Genomic DNA, 19,762 nt, shown 5'->3' with positions numbered 1-19,762 from the left:
CGTGTTTGTCATTATGCAGAATACCATTCTGTGATCAATGACAGATGTCAGTCCTTCTGAATTACCAAGGAGAATACCCCATGGCTTTCCTTGACTGTCCCTACCTAGACTTGGCTGAGACCTCCCTCCCAAGACAAATGATAATACAGTCTGGATGTGGCCTCTTCTGAGTCTTCTGATTTACATCCCACAGGTTGGCCTTTGAAATTAAAGACAGAGAACAGAGTTGATTCTTGACCCCATCACCAAAGGCACACAGCCTGCCGAGGTGTCAGGGGGCCAGTGTGTGGCCCTGGCAAGCTAGCTTTTAAAGATTTGTCTCCCAGGGCATCTGGACCCAAGCAGACAATTATTACAGTGTGCGTTTGGGGCGGAGGGGAGAAGTAGGCAGTGCAGTATAGTGGCCAAGAAAGAAAAGGGACCAGGCCCCAACTCCAACTCACAGGCCTTGGAGAGGTCCTTATTCTCACTGGATCTAATTTCTTCTTGTGCGAACTGCGGACATAACTCATCCCTCCCTGGACGGTCAGGAGGGCTTAGCACTGCAGTATGTGGAAGCACAGAGTTCAGGCTTTCCTTCTAGGGAACTCAACCAAAAGCCAAGCGAAAGAAGCAGTTGCTCAAATATGATAACTTCAACTGCTGAAATAAACTCACTCAGCTCTTTGTATACCCACATTTTCAAAGGCAGCCTAAAAACACAACGATCTCGTAACTGAGGAGGAATGTTACATACACTGAGTTGATTCTGTACCAATAAAGCAGCAGTCTCTTCAACACAACTGAATTCATATTTAAGAGCTACAATAAATTTTAAATCTACATGGCATATAAAATTTGCTCTGTTATCAGTCTTAAGCTTGCCGGTGTATAGGAATTATCTGGGAGGCCTGGATTCCGCCCTCAGAGATGCTGATGGAATTGGTCTGAAATGCAGCCAGGGCATCAAGATTTATTTTTTAAAGCTTCCCAGGTGATGTTAATGTGCAGTCTAGAGAACTACTGATCTAACTTAATAAGGTCCCTTTAGGCATTTAAGGGTATGGTTACATAATACAAAGCATTTAATGCATTCAGAGGCAAAAGGAACACAAGCTAACTGTTTGATAGATACAAAATAATTGGATTATGGAAAGAAACCTTTTACTTTCCACCAATTTTTGGCCTTCTTGTAAGCTCGTCCAAGAATACAAGCTCCACAGAAATCCCAAGGTGAAAAGGAAATCTGGCTCAAAAAAAGACTGTCCAGGGAACTCAGGAAGGTTAGAGGTAGTGGAGAGCAGCTGTCTTTACTGTCATTCAAAGATGAGAAAAAACTGGATTCTCTGACAGGGACTCAGGTCCAGGCTCATCTCAGACTGTATTTGGGCGGGGGAGGGGAAGCAGCTGCCTACAGAGGGAGCAGGGCTCATGTTTGCAGAGCATCTCAGCATAGTACTGAGCCATTCCCCAGGAAGGTTTGCAGAACAGAAAGCCCCTTGGAAACTGGGTACTGGTTGTGAGTATCGCCTCCAGTGAGGAAAAGCACTGAGAGTAAAACCAAAACTCAGAACATCTGTCTGAGAGCATGGGCCAGGGGCTTAAAGGATCAGAAAAAAATCTCTCACCTCAAAATCCCTGGGCTTGTACCTAAGGGCAAGAAAAGATGCAGGAGGCCTTTGTAATCCTGTTCAGAAAAGTAGAAGGAAACACTCTAGCCACTGGAAGGGAAAGATCCTTTGCTGTCAGCTAGGCAGTGGGGCCCCCTAAAAAGACAGTGGATTCAACTCATTGCACCACACCGAAAACTGAGACCGGCAAAACCCTAAGCTAAATTCACTTAGGGACCCAGCTCTCAGTTTTCAGAAAACATCTGGTCACCTCATCACCAAGGCAAGCTCTAGCCAAGATACTGCAATATGAAGCAGTAAAAAGACATTTCTGGAAACAAGAGAAAGCCACAGCTTTTCCTTCCAAAGTAAGCGTTACCTGTGGCCCTGTGGAGTGGAAAGCAGGCCTCTGGAGCCTGGAGCACCCACGTGCCAAGACCTACAGCACATCGCATTCACGCTGGGCACACCAGAGAGTCCAACCGGACATTTCTGTGCAAAGGAGTTTGCTCTCTAAACCCGTTATGTACACAGACACAAAGTGAGGAAAGTTCCAGTCAGGAGGGGGAGAATCCTGCACTCTTGAGAGAGCTCACGGAGATTTCACAGTGATGTGCTGTACCGGGGAGTCTAGCAGCCTTCCCTTCCTGAGAATGTTACCTGGACATGTGGGGCAGCACGTTCCCAGATGCTTGGAAGGGTTTTTACAATGAACAACACATCGCACCTCAGACTCTGTGACAACACCTTCCTGAAAAACAGAACGCCACAAACATGTCAGCCCAGAATTCCCATTGAGGAGCGATTCACTTTGGGCAAGTAACCAAGGGCATAGGGGAAGAGTCCAAACACAAGAGTGCAAAGGAAGGTGGGTGACAAGTCCAGAGGACATGGCACAAATGAGGTCACATCTCCCGGCTCACACCCCTGATGCTTTCGAACTCAGGGCACAAATCCTGTCTTGACCCTGTCCTCAGTCTTTCTCTTTGGCTCAAATTTCTTTCTTTTAAATCTAGTATTTAAGACCGTCTTACTGCCAGTCGGTAGTTGACAGAGTCTAGCGTTCATCCACAATTGTTTTAAGTTGTCAACACTTACTCTATTTTCTATAATTGTTATTCTACTTTAAGCCATTAATTATGAGGCACAGAGTACAAGCATAATACCCCAGCCTGGCATCTGGAGACCTAATTCCTTACCACACTTCTAGAAATAACAAGGCCAGCTCTGCCTTCACTCAGCCTCACATAGAAAGCCTGGCTCTCAAAAATCAAACGATGAGATTAGATAAAACTACTTTTTTAAAATAATTTTTTCATGTTTATTTATTTTGGTGTGTGTGTGAGAGAGAGAGAGAGTGGGGAAGGGGCAGAGAGAAAGGGAGACACAGAATCCGAAGCAGGCTCCAGGCTCTGAGCTGTCAGCACAGAGCCCAACACGGGGCTCAAACTCATGAACCACCAATCATGACCTGAGTTGAAGTCGCACACTTAACTGACTGAGCCATCCAGGCGCCGCAAGATACAACTACTTTAAAGTTCAAACTATATATGGAAAAATAGAGCCTTTAGATCTTAATGATGAAATCAAATGACTCACTTGCAAGTGGATCTTGGGATTCTAGTATTTTAATGTCAATTGAAACATTTTTTAAATTAATTTTCAGAGTTAGCCTTTGAAGAATTTTCTCCATATTCTCTGTCCATTTTATAAGTGGATTTTGTGTGTGTGTGTATGTGTGTGTGTGTGTGTGTGTTTAATTTTGTTTTGAAGGGAGGGGTGGCACATGCTAAGAAAAAAAATTAACAATTTGACAACTGGATAATTTTCTTCATCCTGTCTGCTACCATATTATCTCAATCCAACAAGGAAAGTTATATCCTAAATATCTTCATATCTGTCAGGCCTGAAGATTCCACTACCAGAGGAATTTATTGTGGTCTATATCACATTTGGAAAAGAAAAGAACAACAGTCAAAATATCACAATATACCACATCAAAAAAGGATCTGTGCTTCAGTTATATAACTGAAGCAATACAAAAAGCTATGGCCCAAGATCAATTTCCCTTCAGTATCTGCAATCCAGATGGAGGATTCAGATTTGTTCCCAGCATGAATTTCCTGTCTGTGATCTTCAGATTTTTCTCTTTAGTAGGAAAAGTAAAAGTGGAAAATAAAGGTAAATTTTTCACCATCGGAACTCTTTTGGTAGGAGGATAGAAGAAAGAAGCTAGAATTCAGCTCAAATGGAAATAAACCAGGTAGTCAGACTACCTGTCACCTGCCTGGTACACCTATTGTGCCCAGTCCATACCTCTACCATAAGTGTCTTTAACCACAGACTGACTTACTGCTTACGTTACTCTATGAGATGTACCATCCTCACTTCACAGGAGACAAGACTGAGAGGTTAGAGAAAGAAACATGTTATGTGAGTGGCAGAGCCTGTATTTTTTTTCACTCACTACACTGCACTCTCTCCTCTGTTACTGATTTCATGCCCTGAGAAGGGAAGAGCTTAGAGAGTTCGCAATTGTCTCATTGTGCAGAGAAGTGTCTTAAGTGAAGCCCTCCCTGAGGTACCAGTAAGTGGCTATTTCCCGCACCCACAGGTGAGGTTTCATTCCCTAACAGAGGAAGAAAATAAGCAGGAGTGGGAAGGTGCCAGCTGAGCTTTTACAACTACCTTAGAGGGTTGCTTTTAGGACTATTGAATGAAATGATGTTTTAAAACTGGCAAGTAGGACTCAGGCAAAGTTTTTCAAAAGGAGGAGAATGAATGGGGCACCTGGGTGGCTCAGTTGGTTAAGCATCTGACTTAGGCTCAGGTCGTGATCTCTCAGTTTGTGGGTTTGAGCCCCACGTCGGGCTCTGTGCTGACAGCTGGGAGCCTGGAGCCTGCTTCAGATTCTGCATTTCCTCTCTCTACCCCTCCCCTACTCTCTCTCTCTCTCTCTCTCTCTCTCAAAAATAAACATTAAAAAAAAATTTTTTAAAGAAGGAAAATGAAAAGGCAAAAGTTCATCTTTGGTAGATAACATCCCCTCTGGGCTCTATTCTGCAGTTCAGCCCTTCCTGACTCCCAGGGCTGTTAGTCCTTGAGATCTCTTCCAATAATAATGGGATATTCCCACATCATTCTCTGTGGGCCTGATGAGTAGCCGGTGACCAAAGATGATAGGCACTAGGAGTTTCAGTGTCCACAACTGAAAATGGCTTCATGTGCTACTCGGTCTACAAATTATTTCCTCCCACGGAATAGTTTTCATTTAATTCAAACAAAGTCTTCATCCGAAAGTAGCAAACGTCACCACTGTTCCATGCAATTTGGGGATATTCAAGACCTCTGGCTGTTGCATAAAAATGTTATACTATACTCCAAAAGACAGAGGGTTGTCTTGTTTCAATTCCATGCAAGCAGGACTTTCCGAGTGCCCCTCTGAAGGAGGGGAAATTTCATTGGTCAAGAAGCAGGGTGGGGTGGGGTGGTGCAAATTTTAGAATGACTGTGGACTTTTGATATTATTACAACTCACTGCTCTCATCTCTTTGTTCCATGAAGCATGAATTTACAGCTCTCAGAGCAAAAATTCAACAAATATTTATTGATTCCATTAATCTGTTATTGGTATCTGTTCTGTCTCCTGCTCATTTTCACAAATAATTTAGATTTACTACACAAATGATATGAATATTTAGCCAAATAAATAACTGATGACCTTAGGAGAGAGTGTGCCCACTCTGGGTATATAGCAGCATGGCTACATAAAAGTCGGATTTCAATAAACTAAATGTCAATATACTTGAGATAAGATCCAAGAGTAATAGGCATTATTACACTAACCTTTCTTTCCCCTTTCAACACAAGAGCGTATCCCGGGACAGTAAAAGGGGACTAGGGGTAAAATGATTTAACAACATCTTCTCTATAGGGAATTTTTAAATAATGCCGAAATTAGATGAGCATTTTTAAAATTATTTCCTGAGAGATAAGAAAAGGAGTTTGAATGTTTAGATTCTTCATTTCTCCTTTAGTTTCTCTTGCTGTGTTGAAGCCCTATAACAACTAGAGTCCTGTAGAATCAGCGCCCTTGGCAGAGAGCAGCCAGCACCAGCCACAGTGGGCTCCTTAGGAATTGAACTGGTGTTTCTCAAATTTGTCATGTTGAAATCATTGAGGTTAGAGTGTACTAATTGCTTTGATTTAATAAGCTTACAGATTGGCTCCCGTTCAAAATGTTTCTAAATCAGAGAAGGAAAACATATATCCTCTAACAATACCTCTTTCTGCTAACAGGAATTCATGTTTTGCACAAAGTTGACTCACAGGAAGACATGAATTTTCCCCAAGGACATATACATCTTTCCGGAGATTTTCCAGGCGCAATTTAACAATGGTGAACAATTCCACTGCATGTTTCTGGAAGCAAGTGCGATATAATATCTACTCTGTGCCTGTCTTGTTATGGTGAACATCACAATAAATATGTATAAGGATACAGTTGTGTTTTTATTTGTTTCTCATTTCTGTTTCACTTTTTTTTTTTTTTTTTGGTTTCCTTCTGTGCTGTCTAAAAGGTGCTTCTGAGAAAGACTTTACTGATTCCTTTTCAGTGGAAAATAAAATAGACTTTACCTGGCACTGACGTAGAACACAGGGTTGTGCAGGACTCTGCCATCTGAACGAGCTGTTATAGGTACTTCCTTCATAGGTGCAACCTAAATGTGAAACACAGAAGCAGGAAAAAGACCAAGAGTGAATATGTGTTTCCTTTTTCTTTGGAGCAAAAGAAGTTATGTCTTCTAAGCCAGGACTAGCAATAGCAGGAACCATCATGTTCCTTGGCTATTTTCTCCAAAACACAACTAAGCCTTCTAAATATCCACTTGGTTCTCACTTAAATTAATTCTTTGACTACTAAGCAGATTAACCCCCAAGACCATGTTTTCAAATGGAAAAGCATGGATTGATGTACTCTCTTGGCCAAAATGCATGACCTCATGACTTTATGCTCACTGACGTAGGAGGAGCACCAGGGCTAAAATCACCACTGTGAAAGGGGATTTTTCATAAGGCTTAAATGAACACAAAATTGCTGAAGGTCAAGAGGGAAGGTTAAAACATGGTAGGAAAGAAAAGCAGGATATTAAAATACAGGAAATGATTATGAAATTCTATATGTATCTAAGACTCTTGGCAAGCTACTGTCTTCACCAGATGAAAACCTCCCATCTCTTGCCTCCCAGTTTAAGGGCTATGATTTCACATTTCACCTTGATCTTACTTTAAGTAGTGAACTAGATTAAGGAAATCGGAAACCATAAATTTATGGGTTATCACAAGTTAATTCACCAGCCAAAACAGAAGTCATGTTCATTCATTGGCAAAAACAAGTCAAAGGCCAGAGATCCTCAAAAGAGGAAACAAGCCATTTAGCTTAAGTCCCTGTAGAAAGAGCCAAAGAAATAATGGCACGAGGATCACAGCCTAGATCTTAATTTAGCTTGACCAAATATCGCCCTCCACCTTGTGTGGTACACTTTCAGGGAAGATGTTACTGCCTATGTCACTAGTCACTGTATATTAGATTATGAGGAGCCCACCAGGCAAAGGGTCTTAGGAATTACAGTCTGACTGCTTAGCCCAAGGAGTACAGAAGCAGGAACACATACACGGGATAACGCAGAAATAAAAAGTCCTGCCTCTCTGTACCAATGACTGACTTCTGACAAGCCAGTCAACCTCAATCCACATCAGTTTTTCTTGTCCAAGATACAGACAGAAGACTCATACCTCCTTCCCTGAATTCTTTTAGATACTGCTGTGGTAATGAAATAAAATAAAATAAAATAAAATAAAATAAAATAAAATAAAATAAAATAAAATATAAAAGCCCTCTTTACACACACAAAAAAGAATCCTAAAGTCCTGAAGAAAATTTCAAGAGAAAATTTCATAACTTGGAACCACGATCTGAATTCTCAGAGAATTATGAATGATTGAAAAGAGCTCAGTAATACTCTTCTCTCTAGTTCCTACAAATCAAATTACTGAAGTACACAGCTGATTGGAAACATATTAGGGAAATGCTTTCACTATATATTTTTTAATTTCCTTTGCATGAAGTGTTACAGTGATAAAATGTTCAACCACAGGAACCCCTAGCACACTTACAAATACTTACGCCAAACCAAGAATGAATACAGTAAATTTTCAACAATGAAAACCAATATAAAACAATTTGGGCTAGCATAAATCTTACTGAACAAACACACTTACAATAGATGTTCCATGCGCATGTCTGATCCACTAACACAGACTCACTTGGATAATAAATAACTTGTTCCGAGAGATGGAGGCGGGGAAATCAGAGGACCAAATCCAATTCATGTTAAGTCCAAGTAAATATGAAACGCCTGCCAAGTCTGCCAGTGGAGTTTCCAAATATGTTATATATTTTCATCCTCTGGATTAAAAAAAAAAAACTGAAAGAAAGGGCGATTTTCTGCTGCTAATAGAGCGAGCAAAGATCTTGCCTTTTTTACTTTGGAGGAGGAAGTACACTACAAAACCATATAGACCAGGCAGGAACTGCCAGCCAAGAGACTGTTCCTACACAATGCCAGGTCATGCGTGAAGGGTCCCAGGAGTGGGACAGGCCTCTCTGGATTATTCCACTCAATACGGGATAAAAGGTATTCAAACAAGTGGTCCACAGTGCAGAGAACCTAGCAATGCTTTCTCCCTCAAGTAAGTGTCAGTTGGAAGGCTGGCTCCTCCACTGTAGTTTAACATACAAAGACCAAGGTCAAACTGTGAAGTGCTCATTGCTTCATGTTCACATGTCAGTCTACCACAGCTGAGTCCGTGGAACAGATTTTCCCAAACGTTGGATGAGTCTGAACAACAGAATAGACTCAAAACATTTGTGTTAATCTCTTTAGCAAGTACCGTCCATGCCTTTTCCTTTTTCTACCTGCTTTCGCCAACATCAGCTAGTACGGAGACCCAGGACACCAAACATTCTAGCAGACTGCGTATCTAAGGACTTCCTGGGGTTAAAATACTTTTTAAATGGACATTTTCACCGCACTTTGGATTTCTGTTCTAAGATAAACATGTTATTTAATGCAAGACACTAACATGAGCTATGTGAAGACTTACATATACATAAAATCAAAGAGAACCTCATGCTTACCTCATGTTATCTCTTATTTTGTGTAAGGCAAATTTCTTTATAATAAATTATATTTGCCACCGATTTTATGCTAATAGGGAAGACAGGCAGTGTCTTGCCCCTCTTTTTTTACTGAAACCCCACAGGAGGAATATACTAAATATCTCTTGCCAGGGTAGAAAGAGAAGCAAAAATATATTTCCATCATACCTCAAGGCAGTGCTTCTCAAACTACCTCCAGTGAAAGACAGTTTGCTTTGGTTTTGTTCTTCCAATCCAATGTGGACTGATCTCTTCAAAAATATAATAAAAATGAGCTACTCAAAAAATTCCATTTAAAGAGCTAACACAAAATAGAAGCCCAATTTCTTGTATTATATGTAATAGGCATAAAATTACTCTGTCAAATTATAACAAACATTTACGGGGCACCTCGATGGCTCAGTTGGTTAAGTGTCCAACTCTTGATTTTGGCTCAGGTCACGATCTCACAGTCATGAGATTGAACTTGCGTGAGGCTCCACGCTGGGTGTGGAGAATTTAGGTCCTTTCACATCCAGTTCTAGATGGGTGATATTATTCAGGCACTTTCTAATGCATAATATCCTTTCCATAATATCCTTTGCATTGAGATTGAAATTAAAGGACAGCCGATTCAGGAACTAAATGAAAGGGTGGGTAAATGGGACAGAGGAATGGTCAGGCAACCAGTAAAGTAGCTTTTCCTTTTTCTTTAAATACTTTTAAATCAACTTTTGACATGGGAATTTATAAATATTCATTAGTTTTCTTCTGATGACAGAAAGTTTCTCAGATTCCACAAGCTTCAATGAAACTATCCATACTCCAGCAGGAGGAAGTAGTTACTTTCTGATGAAACCACTACTATATATTGAGAACCAATAGTTCTCAACCTAGGGCAATTTTACCCTCTCCCCATCCCCCACCCAGGAAACGCTTAATAATGTTAGAAGATATTTTCAGTTGTCACAACTGGGAGATAAGAGTATTATGAGCATCTAGTGGGATGCTCTCAACACTCTACAATGCATGACAAAGGGTCAACCAACTCAAAATGTCAGTTGTGCCAACACTGAGAAACCCTGATCAAAACCATCACATCCCCCAATAGCTCTTCTCTACAAAACTAAACTGAAACAAAAACAAACCTCAACTAGCTATATTAACTTATGTATGTAATTTTGGCTTTTTATATGTTAAATATTTTCAGGGTGGGGAAGAATTTCAGAGCATTTTTTTTTTTAAACAAACATACTCTTATAGAGAAGCTTGGCCTGGTCAACTAGTCAATTCAGAAAACACATGGCAATGGTAACAGGAAGTACACAAATAAATTGAAACCACAATTAAGCAATAAAATTCATTTTTCCAATTAGCTGTGACCTCTTTCAACAGTCACATTATCCCAAGGGAGAGAGAATACCACACATTTTCATCATTGCTGTTAAAATAGCTGTTAAAAATCATCAGGGTCATAAAAAGTGGCGTTGGCCTTCTAATGAGCCTTACCTCCACCTGGTCTCACCCTAAAAGGGCTTAACCTTCTCAACTGTCAGGTAAACATTAGTCTAAGAGCATATAGTTGGATCTTACCATTACCAATAACAACCCCAAGCACCTCCCAACATAGCCCCAACCTGCCTTTCCGGCCCTTTCTTTTTCATTCTTGGAACTCCATCTAGGTCCCTGGGATTATCTACTCTCCTTAACCATAACAAACTTGAAGGATTCTTCAAGCAAATTCAAGGTCTTCACCTTGGGCTACCTGCCTCCACCATCCCTCTGAAACATCACTCTCTCTGGCTGCGGCTGCCTACTAAGTACCCAATCCAAAGGACACTCTTTACCTTACAGGTAAGAATACCTTACATCTTTACCTTACAGGATTCTCTGTGGTGTCTGGCCACCCTTCCTTTCTTCCACCCTTCTCCCCCCCACCACAACACACACACCTTCTAGATGTTCTCTTCTAATTACCTATCCATTGTCTCCACTCCTTCTTCAACTAAGCTTCAACTAAGCTGCTGGCTGTTTCTCCCCCCACGGAATGCTAAAACAGGCTTGCTGGCTGTTTCTCATGGGCTACCGTGTGTGCTCTTTCAGACCTTGGTCTTATTCTCATTCATGCTTACACTCTATCAATGACTAATGGTTCATAGCCTGGCTGAGGTGTAGACTGATATCTATCCCCAACCTTTCTTCTCCAAACCAATTGGATAAGAGTATCTAGAAGGAGGAAGTGGGAGAGGATTTAAAACCTTTACTATAAAATTGAAACTTCTTAGCATATACAGCTGTCATGCCTGGTCTTGACTCACTTCTGCATTCTCTTATCTGCTACTCCCAATCTCCCCACACTGCAGACGTGCTGCCCTTAACACACTCCAAATATACCCAGAAGATCTCATCCTATGATTTTGCAAATGCTGGTCCCTTCTTAAAAAACCCAGATCTCATCCATTCCCTCCTTCTCCACCATCCCCACATTGACACATAGGTTACCCAAGATCTCCTTCTTTGCCTGGCCAACTCCTTTAAGACTCAGCTCAAGGTCATAGCTTCTGGAAACCCTTCCTAGAAATTTCTCCACTAAAGGAGTGCTCCTGTGCTCTTTCCCCATGTGTAAGTGGCCTTTCAAATGTCTTTTCCAGGTCTCTGACAGTACTTTACGTGTATCAGTTACTTAAGAAGTGTCTAATTTCACTGGGAATACATAGTAAGCACTAACATGCAGCTATTCCTGCAAACCACAGGAAAAGAATTTTGAAAGGATGACATTCCTTGGACTGCCTATCTTCTCTTATCAGGTGGACCAGTTCAACTCAGTATTCTACTTCCAGAAACAGCAAAGCTTTCCTGGAGCAACTTTGATGTCAAAATCTGTCTCTTCTAATACTGACTAACTCTACCATGCCCATGGACCAGGCAGCTAGGGCTGAACATAATGAAGGAAAGTCCTTGAGCATCCAGTACTTACCAAACCTTAGAAGTGAGAAGCTATCAACAGTTTCCAGGTCCCCTCTTCCCATGCTGTGCGAGCCTCCTCTTAAGTAAATTTTCAGGAAGGTGCCTTTCTTTCCCAATTCCACTCTGGTCCCCCAAATTTCTAGTCTATCCTTGTCTTCCACGGGGGGAGGGTTAGCAAACTGTAATACTTACTTAAAGCAACGTTGGGGTCTTTGAAGTCAGTTCATGCCACATGGTACAGGGAAGCAGAGCAGACAGTCCTGCCATTCTTTGCTGCTTCCGGGCCACCTGATAGGGTACCCCCACCCCTGGGACCTGGTCAATAAGCCCCAAATTACCCCAGTCGAATACAATTTTTTTAATGAACCACTTTTCAGACACTGTTCTCCAGAAACATATGGAAGTATAATCAAGAGGGATAAACATAAAATCTGACTAGCCATTCTAGGGCTTATATCGTGTCCTTAGGAGTTCATTTAAAACAGTCTTTTATTACTCTCCAAGGCTGTACCTACCATGAATCCTGCAGGCAATTTTGCTTATTTTTGGCTAATGGGAATTTTATAGTCAAACCATTTCCTCAATCCCAAGAGAAAGAATCAGCCCCATGAACTGAGTTCTTACACAGTGGTGTGTGCCCCCCACAACATTCTTTTTCATGGCTTTTTTTTGTTTTGTTTTCCAATTAGATATTAAATATATCATTGAAATCAAATGATCAACAATAGAAAAAGAAATGGAAGAAAGCTATTTCACTTAATTTTTGATGGTTCTATGAATAAAATCCCAAATATGCAGAAATATCAGAGGAGTATAGATGATTTGCAAATTCAACTCACTTCACCAGTATAAAGGAACATAAAATTGCCACGTGACTTACTTGGATTTCTAATCTATGTGTTTATTGAAGACCATAAAGTGAGGAAATTGTGGCTTACAGAGCCAGTCTCGTAAGTTCATAAGATTATAATACATACAATATCTGGCATTGATATTAAGGTAATAAAACAGATTCTATGAGCCACAAATAAATTAGTATTCTATGCAATAAAATATGCTTTCAAACTTTTAGTGTAATTAATACAATAAAGGAAATATGCAATGCATTAAGGTAGAAAAATGCTTGCAACAACTTTTTTATATGAGCCACATCACCCATCATTCCTGCATTTGATCTGTTCTTACCATAAACCCTCCTGAATACAGGAGTGCTTCTCCCTCTGGACTGAATTGGCATTGCAACAGCCACTCCATCCTCAGCACCCCATTGTCAAATAGCCAATACCCATTGCTTCTCAACAGGCATAGGAGAAAGAACTGGGTTGAGCTCATATGGAGCAAAAATGGAAAAAGAATAAAAACAGGAGAGACTGTCCTGTTAAGTCATCAAACTGGTTTTCTAATGTGGGCAGGGAAAATGTCGCCAGAGGTCATTTCCAAAGTAGAGTTCCAAAAAATATTTTCAGAAATATCACATAAATAATCCTCCGACAAGAGAAAAGCAAAGAAGAGAGAAAATAAAAGTCACTGCATAATTATTAAAGGTGAGGCACTGCACAAAGAGTTTTCACATGTGATTTCATTTTATCCTCATAAAAAGAACTGTAGGACAGAGAACATTTTACCCCTTTTTTTTTTTTTAATGAGGAAATCAAGAAAGGCTAAATTACTTTCTCCAGGTCATACAGCCATTCTTTTTATCTCACTCCAAAATCCATGTTCCATTCATTATTTGGTTCCTGCCAGGCACACAGAGGAAGCTCAGAAAGTGGAAGCTTCAAAAGTAAAAATGGCATCCCTGGGGAATGTGACATGCTGCCTCCCAGTGATACTTCAACATCACATTCCAGTGATGTCTAAAGACCAAGATGATAAAGTAAAATGCAGGTTTTGTGGCTGAAGAGGCAAGACCTGACTTTGGGGGTCTATGTTTAAACTCTGTTCTGAACGTCTTTCCCTTTGGTTGTCAGTCATGCTATGCCATAGGCCTTTTGGAGCAATAAATAATAAGGGATCAAAAGATCAAATTCAAACATCTAAGTTTGGGTTCATGCATTTTTCAAAATAGGAACACGTTTCACACTTTGGGGTACACAGCAGCAATCTAAGAAAATAAAATTTATTTGACAACAGCCAAACAACCAACAATTTCATAGGGTAAATTATGGGGGTCACAGATAAAGAGTCATGAATGGGACCCTCAGTTTCCCCAAAGCAATTTCAAGGACATCAGAGAAATGTCTTTGACTTTATACTTTGGGAAGCATATTACACAGATGTAACCTTTATGGTTGATTAGATAGGATGCATAGGGCTTACTGCAGAAAAACTGTCAGAAATATCTTATCACCCCCCCCCTCCCATTTTTCTTTTACTTTTTATTTTGGAAGAATTACAGATTCACAGAAAGATACAAAAAAAGTATTTTTTTCATGCACCTTTCACCCAGCCTCTCCCAGTGTTAATGTCTTGCATAACTATAGTAAAATATCAAAATCAGGAATGGACATTGGTGGAGTCCACAGAGCTTATTCAAATTTTACTGGCTTTACTGGCTTTACATGCACTCAGGAGTGTGTATGTGTAGCTGCACGCATGTGTGTGTGTGTGTGTGTGTGTGTGTGTGTGTGTGTGTTTCTATGCAATTTTATTACATGTGTATCTTTGTGTAACCAATAAACACTCAAAGACATTCAAAACATTCACAGACAAGGCCCTCTCAGCCTATTCATTTATAACAACACTCACTCCACTAGCCTTTATCCCTAAGTTAGGACAACCATTAATCAGCTCTCCATCTGTATCATTTTGTTATTCAAGAATGTTATGTATAAATGGAACCATATAATACGCCACCTTTTGAGACTGGCTCTTTTAGAAAAATCGTTTTGACATACATCCAAGTTTTTGCATGAATCAATAGCATCTTCCCTTTTTATTGCAGAGCAGTATTCCACAGTACAAAAAAAACCAGTTTTTTGAACCACTGAAGAACATGTGGGTTGCATCCAGTTTTTGCCTATTATGATTAAAACTGCTGTGAACAGTTGTGTATAGAGTTTTGAGGTCACACTGGTTTTCATCTGACTGGAATTGCCCAAAAGAACAATTGCTAGGTTATATGATTAAGTGTATGTTTATTTCTATAAACCATTATAATCATGTCCAGAGTAGCTGACTCATTTGATATTTTCACCAGCAACATGTGAGACATTTCTGACATCTTTACCAGCATTTGTTAATCATGCTATTCTTTTCTTTAGCCATTTTGATAGGTGAGTAGTAATATCTCACTGTGGTTTTGATTTGCATTTTCCTAATGGCCAATGATATTGAGTATCTTCTTGTACTTTATTGCCATCTGTGTTGACATTTAAGTCAATGATCAATTTTGAGTTCATTGTTATATAACATATGAGGTTTAGATCATGTTTTTTTGGTTTGTTTTTTTGTGTTTTTTTGCCTATGTATGTCTAATTCTTCCAGCACCACATGCTGAAAAGGTTAGTCTTCTTCCATTGAATTGCCCTAACACCTTTGTCAAAAGTCAGTCGTGGGGCGCCTGGGTGGCGCAGTCGGTTAAGCGTCCGACTTCAGCCAGGTCACGATCTCGCGGTCCGTGAGTTTGAGCCCCGCGTCAGGCTCTGGGCTGATGGCTCAGAGCCTGGAGCCTGTTTCCGATTCTGTGTCTCCCTCTCTCTCTGCCCCTCCCCCGTTCATGCTCTGTCTCTCTCTGTCCCAAAAATAAATAAACGTTGAAAAAAAAAAAAAAGTCAGTAGTGCATGTTGTATGAGTCTATTTCTGAGCTTTCCATTCTGTTCCATTGATGTATATGTCTACTCCTCAGCCAGTACCATGCTATCTTTACTACTACAGCTATATTAAAAGTCTTGAAATTGGGTAGGCTGATTTTTCTCCCTTTATTCTTATTTTACAAAATTATTTTGGTTATTCTAGGTCTTTGGCCTTTTTATATAAATTTTGGAACAAGCTTGTCTATGTCTGCAAAATACCCCTGTTGGGCATGCCTCTTTTTATACCATTTAAAAAATTATTTATATGGGAAAATCAGGCTTGATGCATACATCATCTAGGAGCCTCTCCCCTGCAGGATGAAGCCTGCCTGTGTTTGCCAAGTATACTTTCATAAAGCATTTGTCAAAGAGCAGTCCAAGGACTGAGTACATCCCTGGGGGGCCCGGGGAGGGTTGAGGGGGGGCTGTAAGAATGCAGATTCCTACACCCATCTTTTTCCTCTTATCTGCCACCTCCTACACCCGGGCTCTTTTCTAGAAGGTTTGAGCTGCCTTATTTGCTTGGGATGATTTTAGGACTGTGTGGCCAGTAGAAAAGGTGTCTGATTAAACAGCCCAAACTAAAGAGTCTTCTGGGAAGCTGTGTGTGGCCCCCCTTTGATATCATGCCACAAAATCTGAGGCAGGTCTTCATTACATTTAAAACATGGATAGATAAGGCATTAAAGAGAAAAATTCACCTTCTCTGAAAACAGGACAGAATTGAAAACGACCTTCGCCTATTGGCAGAAGCTGTAGAAGAGATTGCCAAATATCTGACAAGAAAAGTAGTCATTGATGGGCATGATCATACTTGAAGAGGGATGAGGAGAATTCGCCACCAACAGATAAGCCTAAACCTCATCTAACATGGAGTTCAAGGAGAGGTGCTTAATGGGAGCTCTGTGCTATCAATCATCTGTGCTTCCTGGATTTAAAACCATGGATTTCTGGATTTTAGCTTGTCAACAAAGCCTTATCCTTTAAAATGCATTTCTTGGGGTGCCTGGGTGGCTCAGTCAGTTGAGTGTCCGACTTCGGCTTGGGTCATGATCTCACGGTCCGTGAGTTCAAGCCCCGCGTTGGGCTCTGTGCTGATAGCTCGGAGCCTGGAGCCTGTTTCAGATTCTGTGTCTCCCTCTCTCTCTGCCCCTCCCCTGCTCATGCTCTGTCTCTCTCACTCTCAAAAATGAATAAATGCTAAAAAAAAATTTTTTTTTAATAAAATGCATTTCTTTTGTTAGTGGCATTTGTTAAAAAGAAGAAAAAAATGAACACCTAGCATGTAGTCAGTGGTGGGTTTCTCATGTTTAATAATAAGCTCTACACAAGAGAAAAACCCTGATTTTGCAGTGTGTTCCAATTTCCAAGGTGTAAATACTCACATCATGGTCTATTTCGAGTGACCAACATGATGTCACTGAACAAACTCCAACACCCCACTGTGTACTGAGCTATGTATTTTGACAGTGGAGGCTGTTGGGTCTGTGAAGCTTCTTCTCTTCCTAATAGCAGACCATGAACATTTAGCTAGCGTTTAGGACATTTCATGGGCGTCAAAGGTTATGCTGTTTATTCTATACACCTAGATAAATAACTTAAGAATACCAACAGTCACATATTTTCACTCACAACATTATATCTGGCCCTTCTTTTCCTAAACCTTCCCCTATACACAAAGTCATAACTGAACCAGAAGAACATTAACTCCAGTGGCTCCCAGGCCTGTTGAACATCAGAACCGCATGGGGGCTAATTAAGAATACAGATGCCCAGTGGAAAGAACCTAAATGTCCACTTTGCTGGATGAATGGATAAACAAAAGATGTTCTATGCACACAATGAATTATTACTCAGCCTCAAAAAGGAATGAAATTATGAAATATGCTACAACATGGAAACCTTGAAAATATTGTGTTAGGTGAAATAAGCCAGTCACAAAAGGACAAATACCGTATGATTCCACTTATACAAGTCACCTGGAATAGGCAAATTCATAGAGACTGAAAGCAAAATAGAGGTTACCAGGGGCTGGGAAGGGAGAATAGGAACTTATTGTTTAGTGGGTAAAGAGTTTCAGTTGGGGATGACGAAAAAATATTTTTAAATAGATAGTGGTAATGGTTGCATGACAATGTGCATACATTTAATGCACTGAAGTATACATTTTTAAATCACAATTATATGTATTTTACCACAATAAAGAATACAGATGCCTGGGCCTCACTAACTGGAAACTAAGACTCACATGGTCTGGAGTAGGACTCAGGCATCTGAATATCTCACAATCGGCCCTGGCCATTCTGAGGCACATCCAGGTTCAGGACCCTTGTGTTTTACAGAAGAGGAAACCAAGGTCCAGAAAGGGGTGGCTTGGCAAAGTCAAGTAACTAGAAGTGGCAGAGTTAGTTAGATTCTGCATCTAATCCCAAGTCTAGTCCTCTTTTCCTTCCTTCTTCAAATGATAGTTTTTATGACTATCCTCTAATCCACAGGCCCCAGAGCACAGAATTCCTTTGACTAGATGCGTGAAAATATTACCCTGGCATTTGCGTTTAGCTCCTGAATGTGGTGGGGATTCCAACTTGTTATCCTTGCATTCACAGCCTCATCAAGGTGGCCATACCACAGTCCTCAGAACCCAAAACATCAAAAACTCAAGTGCATTTTTAAATCTGATCCCTCTGTCTATCCCAGGTATGGCTGAGAGAATCCCCAGACAGTCTCAGGTAGGCACTGGGCTGCTTCATGGGGTAAACATCAGCTGGTCAATGCCCAAACATGTCTGCAGATAAACATCTTGAGCCCTTTAACCACCAAGCTACTGGAAGCATAATTAGCTGGCTATGGTAGAAATAAGCTCATCTGAGTGAAGGATGCACTCAAGTTCATGGACATACCAATGTACTTTGTTCACCTGCATTATCATCAATTCTGTTGAATATTAGCCTCTCTAGCAGACAGATTTCTAAGGCAAACGCACATTAGCTCTCAAAATGAGATTCCTCTCAAAAACAAAACCTAGAAAGTACCAATTTTTTTCTGAAGATAAAGAGAGTAGTCCCTGATCAAAGCTCATTAAGAATGGTTATAATCGATGGAGCGCCTGGGTGGCTCAGTCGGTTAAGCGTCTGACTTCAGCTCAGGTCATGATCTTGGCAGTTTGTGAGTTTGAGCCCTGCGTCGGGCTCTGTGCTGACAGCTCAGAGCCTAGAGCCTGCTTCCGATTCTGTGTCTCTCCATCTCTCGGCCCCTCCCCTGCTCATGCTCTGTGTCTCTCTGTCTCTCAATAATAAATAAACGTTAAAAAAAATTTTTTTTTAAAGAATGGTTATAATTGCAGCATGGTGATCATTTTTAAAATAATAAATAGATGCATGTACATTCCTGCATCTTCATAAATAGATATATGTCACACATAAAGACATACTTTCAATTTTGCAGTTGCCAAACTTAAGCAAGAAATCAAAGAGAACCTAGACAGGCACTGGGGGCTTCTGCATCAAATCATTTCTTTCCTGTAGTTTCTAATGATGCACCCCAACTTTCCATTCAGAACACCTAGCTTTATTTTTTTTTCTCAGTTCGATAGCTTCCATGAAACAATGCCATAAGAAGCCTCAAAGGAGATCAGAATGTTTTGATTCCAAGACATTTTCAGATGATAAGCATCACTGATTTCATTCCTATAGTGAAACATAAGACAGGAAAGGGGTGGGGGAATCATCTTAAAGTACAGAGAGGTTTACGCTTCACGGCGGGCAAGTTACAAGCAGTCACAGAATAGTTTTAAGAGCAGCTGAAGAAAACTTAAAGCCAAATTAGAGGTGTGTTTTATATGATGTGATAAAAGAAAGCAGGTAATCATATCAAAATGAAGGCAACTAGGAAATCTGAAGTCCTAACTGCATAATATTACTTGGTAACTTTGTACAATACAAGGAAAGAGCTACCAAAAATTACATTGAGGTTATCACTAAGTCTGTTAATACTGAAATATACTACAGCCACCACCACATAAAAATACACAGAGGCGGTGGTGATTTTAAGGACTTTTTTTTAACCTCTATGGAATTCAGTGAAGAAACAATAAAGTATCAGGATCGTGGGACTGGTTTATAAACATTCAGCCATTTTTCATTCCTGTTTATACATTGTTATTCTTTCCCTGTAATTCTTACTCAACTCTTTTTTAAGCTATGCAGAATCC

The 19,762-nt window shown here is 40.4% G+C and overlaps 1 protein-coding gene across 2 annotated transcripts in view; it reads right to left on the bottom strand.

Annotated features, from left to right (window-relative positions):
* The window catches only part of BMPER (BMP binding endothelial regulator), a 250,315-nt gene that overhangs the window by 186,346 nt on the left and 44,207 nt on the right, over nt 1-19,762 (bottom strand). For both annotated transcript variants that reach the window (XM_043589236.1, XM_043589235.1), the window contains exons 4-5: nt 6,228-6,310; nt 2,250-2,340 (exon numbers count right to left, since the gene is read on the bottom strand). In XM_043589236.1, coding sequence (XP_043445171.1) covers nt 2,250-2,340; nt 6,228-6,310 — 174 coding nt within the window. The remainder of the gene's footprint in view (nt 1-2,249; nt 2,341-6,227; nt 6,311-19,762) is intronic.

The sequence above is a fragment of the Prionailurus bengalensis genome, chromosome A2 (genome assembly GCF_016509475.1).
Source record: "Prionailurus bengalensis isolate Pbe53 chromosome A2, Fcat_Pben_1.1_paternal_pri, whole genome shotgun sequence".
In the NCBI taxonomy this organism is placed as follows: domain Eukaryota; kingdom Metazoa; phylum Chordata; class Mammalia; order Carnivora; family Felidae; genus Prionailurus; species Prionailurus bengalensis.
The sequence above is the reverse complement of the archived record's forward strand: the minus strand, read 5'-3'. Positions and strand labels throughout refer to the sequence as shown.